Source organism: Folsomia candida, unplaced genomic scaffold, assembly GCF_002217175.1.
Source record: "Folsomia candida strain VU population unplaced genomic scaffold, ASM221717v1 Fcan01_Sc001, whole genome shotgun sequence".
Taxonomy (NCBI): Eukaryota; Metazoa; Arthropoda; class Collembola; order Entomobryomorpha; family Isotomidae; genus Folsomia; species Folsomia candida.
Window position 1 is genome coordinate 18,078,481 of NW_019091193.1, and position 10,539 is coordinate 18,089,019.

The window sequence follows — 10,539 nt, forward strand, 5'->3', positions numbered from 1 at the left end:
TTTAGTTAAAACGTGCTCACTGGGAGCTTAACCACTTCTATGAAAATCGGACTGCAACAATTATGTTTTTTACCCTCCAAATTTACTGTTTACCACTGGACTGATGACGACCACATATTTTGGACTGATCAAAATTTAATAAATTTATAGATATACTTATTTTTTTACAGACGTCTCAAAAGTGTTAAAATTCCGAGAGCTATGCACTTATTCAAATACATACATATGAACATAGTGCATGGACATGGTGCAAAATTCAGGAGCTGGATTGATAAGATTCATGAACAAACAAACACATCTTGGGAAAAACAACTGCCAGTTTTCTAAAAAGAATACGGATTTGTTATTTTTAAACATAAACCAAGATGCATGACATTCCTTCAACATGGACACCATCTTTGTTGTGTGAAGTACACACACTACTAACAAGTCATAGTTTTCAAAACGATAAAGAGTTGATTAATTCTAAATTCGGCGAAAATTGTGTAAAGGTGCAATAAATAATTTTTTATTTTACTTCAACGACCCGAAAGCTTCAAGTCCAACCTTTACGTTAAATCATTTCACTTAAATGAAAGGTCCATACATTTATCAGAAATATAAAAAAATCCATTAATTTGATTTTCCACATTAATATCTACTAATTAATAATTTTGTAATGTGGACTATTAACTTTAGTTTTGCACGTCACAATTTGTTGTGTTTGCGTGTTGGGGTTGTGAATCACAACCAGGCTTTTGTTGGGTTTTGGGCTGGTGACACCGTGACATCATGTTCATGAAGAAGATGGTTATCATCTTATCCACCCCCATTCACATTACCATCAATTGTTCATTGTTATTGGGAGCTGTTTTCGTTAACTATTATTAGATATTCGGTCCTTGTAGGTGGTCTATTACGAGAATATGTATTTAGCAACAATACATAAGTAGGTGGCTTGAGCAGTAGCTAAATATAATTTTGATCCCCGTTGCATTTACACTGAAAGTTTACTGTATACATAGTAAACACATAAGCATGTACAAGTGTACGTAAAGTATTGCATTATGACCATTTTCATTATCTTATCATCGTCAATTCATTTCAGTTTCATTGCCTATTACACTACAAGAAAAAATCAACTATATGCATCCTGAAATCGATTTTATTGTGGTCATTGTAACAGCTCTCATTTTCAGGCAGATGTGGTTTGGGCATGATTTTATGTAACGGCTCATTACTGCTGGATAACTCCAAATCAAAGTTCTAAAATGATAAATAATTTGACTGGACCAAACAATATAATGCAATTTATTGGTGTAAGTACCCACTGATACCAATTCGATTACAAAAATGATATTAAACGACGGAAACGTAATCTTACTTATTTGAAATTAGAAAAATCGGTGATGACGAGAAAGTAAATTAATTTAACGACCATTACTACGAGATTATTAAATGTTACATAGATAAGAGATTTCATCTGTAAATTATTTGTATGATTTAAATAAAGAAGACAATAGATGTTTATCTAATGTTGAAAACTAGATTTAAAAATAAAACAGTGCTCCTTGACCGACTCAAAAACTTTAATAATTCAAAGATGCAACGCCACGCTCTTCTCATAATCATAACATCTCACGACAACTTTAGATACTGAACCCATGACTGAGGACAATTACACCGAGTACTTATCCAGCATTTATGCTACTTATATTTAGGATTAGTACGAAGCGTTATACACAGTAGTAAATAAATGATACACCATCACGATCAAAACCAATGTTAAATACATGTTATCAATAGATGATTTCATGTCGTAAATTACGACTCGTAATCGTTTCATCTCAACAATAAATCAAATCAGCAAATATTATGGACGGACAGATGTGTACATTGCAGATTGTACATTGTACATTGGTAGATTGCATTCTAATAGATTGTTATTTATTTTCATAAGGTTCAATTAAAGTACAGCGTTAAACATGTCATCCCAAATATGGACCATAATATGTAAATACGTGCATATATTATTTAGCCTTAGTCCACAATATGTAGTAATTGAAAATGCATCACTAAAAGTTTGTAATAACAATGTTTGACATTAGCAGAATTTGCAAACGTGTGATTGATGTTAATAATTAAAGTAGAAGATGTAACAAATAAATGAATAATTAATATCACAATTTATTTCCATGTAACGTAAACGTCAGGATCGTGTTCTATAATTTCGTCAAGTTGATTTTGGCTTATTTCATTTTTTTGACATATTTTATCATAATTATTCCTACCGTTCAACATTTCATAGATTAAAGCGTATTTTTTTCTATGCTTTTCCCAGTGAGCTCTAAGTTCATCAAGACTTGTTCCAAAATCTATACTATTTCTATGTGGAGATCCATAAGTGTAAGGGATACCACAAATCGGCTCCAGTCCTTCGCTTACATCAAACAGTGGATATTTTTCAACTCTTCGGATAAGAGAGTGCACTAGGCCAAAGAGAACTAACCTCCTTTCGTCAATTACATTTAACACAGGTTGAAATTTTTCACCAGATGGTCTTTTAGTCAGTGTTCTAATTAAAGGTTCATCTAAGCCTTTGACCGGTGTTGTGGGATATGACGAATTTCTGGATTGTAAGGAGGATGAGAGAGAATGGTCGCTGTATTTTGAAGTGGAAAATTTGGAACTGTCCAGATTAATGATACGAAGTGCTGGTTGTGCAGCAACTTGCTTGAATCGAAGACATAGCTCCTTCATGGTGACTCCTCTTTTCATAAATACAAAACACTTGCATTTAATAACTCAAGTAAAATAAATAATGTGTTATTCTGTATTAAATATGTAGGTGGTGCATACCTTTTCATAGCTCCAAAAAACCTCATTACATCAACGAGATTCGGTTTTACCTGTAACAATACAACACGGATAAGCTCATAAATCTGTCAGATTGACTGGAAAGTAGAAGAGTTTGCTTATATGAGAGTAGTATATTTACTTAATGCCTAGACACTATACTTACGTGCTCGTTTTTCGCCACAAAGAAAAGGCACTCATTTTTAAAATTGTCATCACCTCGCACAAGTTTCTTATGAAAATTTGATGTTAAAGTGTACGAATTTCCGTACTGAAATGCCGAAACTAGCTTCACCACATTGTAGTAAAGTAGATTCTGAACACATGATTTGACCAGATTTATATGAACATCAGAAATGTGACCTATTTTGAATCCAAACCAAACACCAAATTTATATTATCCCCGATGACCCAGTTTAAAAAATAAGTCTTTTGATATATTCTATTTAGCCTTTGAAATCCTTACTTATTTGAGTTACATTACAAAATCCATCCACATATGGAATGATTTGCTGTGTCGTCAGGTCCCATTTCTCCACCGATCCAATATCAAGCACAAATACAGGTACATGATGGTTTTCAATTTTAGGCGGATCCTTAAGAACAGGAACCACTTTTAAGGCTAATAATCGAGAATCCTTAAAAATGTAGAAACATTCTCTATTTATATTATTTATTCCAAGTAAAATGGCTCGAAACATTTTCATCAATTCCTCTTCTGCTTCTGGAGTAATATTTGAGTTTCTTGATAAATATTCTAGAAAAATATGGATTAAGTTTTTCTCCAATTTTGAAAATTCTGAAAATTTTTACCTGTCTCCAATTCAAGAGTAAGGAAAAATTTGGCTAGTTTCACCAGCACAATTTCATATTGGACCGTCCTTGCCCATGCATCACACACAAAGCACGTGTTGAAATAGAATGCATTTCGTTCATATTTGTCACTCGGAATCTGAATAGGATAACCGATTATCTTTTTCCCGAGCACGTTTACCGTCATAGTTATCCTTTGCAGATGCGTTTTTGGTATAATGTAAGAGGACACTCCATCAAATATTTCTTTTGATATTGTTTCCGGCGGAAATTGATAAACGATCTTCGGTCCAGCAATATGATGAAACTCGGCCAGAAATATAGCTGCATTAAAAAAATTAAGCCGTACTTATTTTTAACTAGAAACTGGGAGCAAAAAGTTTGACATAATTTTTGTAGCACAAAATCTGACCTAATATTGGACCCTCGCGACCACATCCTTCAAAAAGTCCTTCCTCTTGATTATCTGTTGGTGGAAATGGTAATGATGCCATATTACCACTCGTATGTGGTGAATCTACAAGTAAACAATAGTGTTTAATGTTATAATTTATAAGTTATAAATTATAACTTATAAAGTAAACATAGCGAATAGGTCTACAAACTTAACAAAATGTGATTAATTCACAATTAAACGCTTACTTTTCTAGATAAAGTTAATTTTATCGAATATTGTTGTCCATTATTCAATTTTACAAAAATTATGACATTGAATGTGGTAATTCTAAAGTGCAGTGACAAATTTTCAGACGAATACTATTGCAGCAAAGTCAAACTTGTGGTTTGCCACCACTGCAGTGCCTGCGGAAGATTTAAATGAGGTAAATATTATTCTCGAACATCGTCTCCTCTCTCTCTCGTGCTGTCAACAAACGAGTCTTTCACTAAATTTCCTTCTCGTTTTATGTAATTTAACAAGAATTTTAACTAGACTATTTTACCCATTCTTTGAATAGCACTCTGAACGCATCTTTACCAATCCATTCAGAAGACTTGTTGAAAAACGTAACAGGATAAGAACGATACAAATCATTTGCTATGAATTTAGGAGGGGTGAGGATACATTTTCCTATTTCCTTATTTAGTTTGTAGCTATTGCAAATTTACTTCGCGAATTTATTGTTCTTGATTTGCATTGATTAATCATTTATTTTATAGGGGGACGATTGGGACGACACAGAGTTGATCAAGGCGTATGACAAAGCTGTGAAGAACTGGCGAAAATCAAAATCTTCGGAAGATGGTGGTTCTTCTGCTGCTGAGCCCACCAACAATGAGACGGCAGGTATCGGTCCTTGGGTTTCAGTTAAGAAAGAAGATGTAAATTCTGCCATGTTGGGAGTCAGTAGTTGGATTTTGGGTTCACCGTGTCGCGCAGTCTGGTCGCAGGATGGATTAGAATATGAAGCAAAAATTGTAGGGATTGTAGAACCTAATTGTACGATAAGATTTGTTGGTAAGAGTTATGGATGTTATAATAATGATGTAATTAATCAATTAGTATTTGTGGTGGAGTATAACCACTTATATTTTGTACTTACATATAGGATATGGAAACCAAGAGTCAAAAGATCTTGGTGACCTAAAAGAGACTTTTGGAAAGCGATCTCGAGACAGACAACGCCGTGAGGCACAAGCAGCAAATTCTCAGTATCTTACTGTCTCCGGGACGGTAAGACCAGGAATTGATGGGGAAGATTATTTTTCCAGCGTTAGTTTGACATCATCCATGTGTAACAACTGCCCATCAATTGCTAATGGAGGTCATGGTGATGACGATCAGTTGACCACGACCACCGATTTCAGTGGGATTGGTGGTGGACAACGCGAATCAGTCTCTTCGTCAGTGTTTCAGTCACCCCGTAGGAAAGGATCTCCTGGGAATAAGAGGAAGCGTGATGCAGCAGATGCAATGAGTGTTGATGTAGATCCAGATACGCAAGGTTTAGAGTCTGGAAGAGTAGAAGACGCCCTTCCATCAGGGGCTGAAGCAACATTGGGCTCATCGTCATCGTCTTCAAACATCTCAGAAGATGACAATGAAGATGGCGATGATGAGGCAACGTCGGCTCCAGGAGGGTTTGGAGAAGCATTTAAAGTTGGATTCCCATCAATGGTTCCCCAGTTTCCAGTTCCTCCCATGCCCATGAGTTTGGCTGATGCTAAAGGAAAATTTAATTTTGGACGAGGCCAGCTTCCATCGTTATTGTTATCGTGGTATATGAGTGGGTATCATTCAGGATATTTTGATGCTCAGCAGGCGAAAAAATCTCTTGGAAAAGAAGAACCATCAAAATCTCGTAACAATAAGAGACAACAATAAGTTTTTTTTTCAGATTCTGAATATATTAACACATATATAGATTGGGATTTCCATCAGCATCGAGTTGATAGACTTACTGTCGAAAATTATGTATTTTTTCCATAATTGCTGCTAACATGTTTGTTTAAATTTTGACCATGAAAAAGTACAAGTGATTGTCCAGTCGTACCTGCAATATTGTTAGTTAGTAACATCTTGCAAATGCGTCTGATATAATTCTATAAAAAGTACAGCTTTAAAATAATAACATATTATTGCACTTTCTTTAAAGCATTGCAAATGAATAACACGTTAAGATTTGATTCTGTATTCTGTACCGTGATAGTTATGTAAATTTTGAGGATCTAACAAAAATTTTAATAAACGGCGTCTTAAATCGTAAATGTCACTGATGAAACAGTGGTGATTCAAATGTAATTATTATATATATACGAATATACTAGATAGGACGAAGGAAAACTTAGTAATTATTCTACTCATCTCATTCAAATTACAAAGCGAACCGTTTGTGCGTAATGAAAGTGGCCATCTCCGGGCATTCGTGAGTACAACATAAACCAAAACGACTCATTCTCATGTGCTCCACCACCAACCAACGTATGTTTGCTTGCTTCACTCACACATGATCATCAGATTGTCATTGCTGCTAGATTGTTGTTGCTGGCTGGCTGATGCCTTCACGGTCGAAATAAACTTTCTGACTATTTTTTGAAGATTGACTAACAACAATTCAAATATTGGAGATAGGGTAAACACATTTTTTTGTATATTGCTGGCAAAGGCGACTGGGTCTAGCAAATAGCAGTAATTGTTTATTCAGTTATATATTCAGCCAGATCTGAATGACTCATCCAGATACTCATCTGCTACTACTTGAATGAATCGTTCATGGGATTTAGTTTAGTATCATAGATGATAAGGAAAGCTTTCACAGAGCTGTAAATAAATTGAATTCAAAGATTTCACCTAACATTTTCTTTTAATATTAGTTTATAACTTGCAATGGCAGAGGAAAATCGCCCAACGTCCGTGTCACAAACGATCGATGACGATGAGTGCGGTTCCTTCATCGTAGTACAGTAAGTTTAGCACGTCAGCTCTTTATTTTTTTTAGAAATATTGTTTTTGTTATTTGTTATTGTTTATGAGCAGCCGCTGGTCCAATGATCCTGCTGAAGTGGTTGGTGACAAGCAGCAAAAGTTGGATAAGTTGGATGAGCATCACCAGGAACAATTGGATGACGGTGAAGAAGGTGACGAACAGTTCAGCGACGCTGCAGCTGATCTTGGGTCCTCTGAAACTCTTGTCTCGCCAAACTTGATGATGAGCATTGAAGATCAGCAGCGTCAAGCAGGTGACGGCCCGAGTCATGAACCCGACCCGATTGAAAAAACTGCATCAACCACTGAGCCACCAATATCGTCACTGATGGCTGCAAGTCAAGAAGGTGCAATGATGATGCAAGACGACGAACGGTTCTCAATGACAAACTATTCGACGGTATCGAGCAACTCGGATCAGCAAGAGTTACAAGAGTTACAGGCGAAATTAACGCAAGTAATTTCTGATCATCGGTGTCTTTACGGTGAGAATTTTATTTATTTCAAAAAAATAAACTCCGTTCGACAACTAAAATGTGCATGGTATAGTTAGCCAATGATTGACAGTAAAAATAAATACATTGCCTCGTTCTCAGAGCTTCTGGAAAAACAAAACTTGGAACTGGAACAGCGGAAGATCACAATTGAAGAGTTGAAATTACTGGCAAATGAGAGTGTTTTGCGAGAAAAAGAGAAATCAGAAGTATCCCGCAAAATTGTTGAAAAGGTATAGTTTTCTCAGTTCAAACTTGATAAGTACATATGTTCGGAATAAATAAAATAACTCAATATATTATAAATGCATACAGATGACGGCAGAACGAGATCTTGCTATCCAAGAATTGCATGCCCGCATTGCAGCTTCTTCTGACTCTTCTGGATTCGAGGCTTTGGAGGTAAATTATGTTAACCTAGTTAACGCTATAGACTTTCGTCATAAGGATAAATCGTTAGGTCCAGTTGTAAAATCACTAATGTTTGATTATGTAGACATTGGAATCCCAACTTAAGCAAAGGGAGCAGATTTTGAAGCAAAATGACGAACAGATTAAAGAATTGTCAACTCGTTTGCATCAAGAAATTATCAGGCGTGAGGAATTGGCCCAGTTACTTCAGATGAAGGAGGATGAGGACAGAATTAAGAGGGATTCATTGTCCAGCTCGGATGAAGCTCTAGCTAAAAGTCTTAGTGAACGAGAGAGAATGGAGCAAATTCTGGAAGAAGCTATGAAATCAAAACGAGAATTACAACAAGAAACTGTAACTTTGAAACAACAACTTGAAATAACCACAGCTGATAACACTCGTTTGCAAACTATCTGTCAAAAGTTGGAAACCCGATTCGCAGAAGGCGATGCTGATAATCGGGAAATGCGGATTAAACTGGCTGCACTGGAAGCTGAAACAGAGCGCCAGGCGCGTGATATATATATATGCAAAAATAATAATAATAGATAGATACAAGTTGGTAACAGTGCATTCTTTATTGTTATTGTATGTATATAGATTGAGATGAATAACCAACAGATTTCTAAAACTGAAACTCTTGAAGACGAGAAATCTACGTTGCTTCAGGAATTACAAGGCGTAACTGAGATGCTTCAAGTTCGAACAACTGAGTTGCGTGAGATTCGAGAGCAAACTCACCAACAAGCAGGAGGCAACTCGTCGTAAGCAATTTTTGATTAGTATTTTAATACTCATTTACTTCACCCATTTATTATTTTGCCGACGTGTTGTGATTTGACTCGTTTTTTGTGTTACATATTTTTTTAATTTGCTTTATCGCGATGTTTATGCTAATGCCCAACGTAATGCAAAATATGTTTGTGTGTATGTGAAGAATGACTGGTTCTATTGCTGGGAATTTGTTTGGTGGAATTGGTGGATTGTTTAAAAAACCATCGAAACCCACCAACGCAACAGGAGCAAGATTCTACGGCATGAGGTACATACTTCATGGTTTCTTTCTTCAAGTTTTTTGTGTGTTTGTGCTTCGGAACCTGCCGTTGTACAGCATTTTTTTTGTTATGCATATGAAAATGAAGTATTTATTTTATGGATATGCAATATTTACTGGTTTTCTCATAGGGATGCAAACGATGACCCGAATGAGCCATTTCATGATGTGGGGGTGAGTATAAAATATACAAGTATCTGAACAAGGTTTAAATTATGTTTTTGAATTTCACGCACTTTAAATCATTACAGGCCCAAGCAACTCACGCAATTTCTCCAGGAAATCAGTGCCCAATTTGCCTTAAACGATTCGACAATCTTCAAAAATTGGAATACCATGCATCAAACTGCGGAGTCGAAAGCGCAATGAATACGGACCCCTTTGTTTTCCCATAAAAAGCACCATTGCTGAAACATGGATTTATTTATCCCAATATTTAGTGTTTGAGATCGTTAGATGCATTTTAACTTCGTTTCTCGTGTTTATATGTATGTATTGGTACAATTTGGATTTGTAGTTTGACTTCTTTCTACCCTCTTATTATAGATAGAAGTATTTGAAACAGTTTTAAGGGCTAATGTTTTCTAAAGCTTTGCAGTTTTATTTCAAGATTTCCATGCTTTAAATTTGAATTATTTGGATTATTTATTTCAGCCATTTTTTTGTGTACATAATTTTTCTGCAAACTATTCTTTTTTCTCTTCTGGACTGATGTGAATGTGATTACATATGCAACTTACAAAGTTTGTTATTCAATGTACAACTCCTTAGATTCCATAAGTACTAATTTTCAATATATCTTTGTTAGTTTTTTAGCTAACTAGGTGGTAACAAATCTATATGCAATTATTATACAACAAGTAGTTCCTTAGTATTTCATTTTTCAGTGCAATAATTACTTGTTGCAAGTAATGATGTATGGATATGTAATATATGGTGCCAACGACAAATCGCATTTCCGCAACGCGACAACGATTACGCAAAGTGACACCGAGAATTACAGTTACGCATATTCTTAATTAATGATTTATAGACGGTTTAAATTACAAGTTAGAATTATTGCCCATATTTTAATGAATTTATAACTAATAAATAAAGATTAATTAAATGATTCATTTTTGTGATTACCGTGATTTTTGAAAGCAACTGCTTCGCTCGAGCATTTTGACTTAGGTGAATGTCGAGAAACCGTAAAAGTAAATTCTAGCTAGTCTATCTGCCTATCATCTCATCAGATCTCAAACTCATAGAAAATGTGACTTTCTCTCATTCCAGTATTCAGTTCATTTCAGAGACTTGGAAGAAGAGAACGAAGCCGAGATATTGCCTAATTTGATACACCTCGACCAACACAAACGCACACACGGTGCAAAGAAACGCCTCATTAATATGGATTCCATTGTCCTTGTTGTTTATAAATAGCAGGAACGAGAAATCCCATACAAGTACATACAGAGTAACGCTCTCCATAAATAAAATATGCTTTCAATATCTGTAAAATTTCCAA

At 35.3% G+C, this 10,539-nt stretch overlaps 3 protein-coding genes across 4 annotated transcripts; 2 read left to right on the plus strand and 1 right to left on the minus strand.

The window, feature by feature from the left end:
• Positions 1–2,142: 2,142 nt before the first annotated feature.
• On the minus strand, positions 2,143–4,427 carry LOC110855335 (GATOR complex protein NPRL2). The gene is made up of 7 exons (XM_022103767.2): positions 4,291–4,427; positions 4,061–4,165; positions 3,649–3,972; positions 3,302–3,592; positions 3,002–3,198; positions 2,839–2,888; positions 2,143–2,749 (listed from the first exon to the last, which is right to left on the minus strand). Exons 2-7 carry the CDS (start codon positions 4,140–4,142, stop codon positions 2,167–2,169), a joined length of 1,527 nt encoding a protein of 508 aa, XP_021959459.1. The 5' UTR covers positions 4,143–4,165; positions 4,291–4,427; the 3' UTR covers positions 2,143–2,166.
• A 74-nt stretch (positions 4,428–4,501) lies between these two features.
• On the plus strand, positions 4,502–6,368 carry LOC110854782 (survival motor neuron protein 1). Its single transcript, XM_022103230.2, has 3 exons — positions 4,502–4,701; positions 4,807–5,104; positions 5,196–6,368. Exons 1-3 carry the CDS (start codon positions 4,687–4,689, stop codon positions 5,969–5,971), a joined length of 1,089 nt encoding a protein of 362 aa, XP_021958922.1. The 5' UTR covers positions 4,502–4,686; the 3' UTR covers positions 5,972–6,368.
• Positions 6,369–6,558: 190 nt separating this feature from the next.
• On the plus strand, positions 6,559–10,147 carry LOC110841671 (protein Daple). 2 transcript variants are annotated; one of them, XM_022087361.2, is made up of 10 exons: positions 6,560–6,719; positions 6,961–7,050; positions 7,124–7,557; positions 7,669–7,799; positions 7,882–7,968; positions 8,063–8,488; positions 8,579–8,742; positions 8,916–9,020; positions 9,164–9,206; positions 9,284–10,147. In XM_022087361.2, the coding sequence occupies exons 2-10, from the start codon at positions 6,974–6,976 to the stop codon at positions 9,425–9,427; spliced, it is 1,611 nt and encodes a 536-aa protein (XP_021943053.1). In that variant the 5' UTR covers positions 6,560–6,719; positions 6,961–6,973; the 3' UTR covers positions 9,428–10,147. The 2 variants fall into 2 exon arrangements, with proteins under 2 accessions (XP_021943054.1, XP_021943053.1); XM_022087362.2 differs by lacking the exon at positions 8,916–9,020 and having other exon boundaries at positions 6,559–6,719.
• Positions 10,148–10,539: the final 392 nt, after the last annotated feature.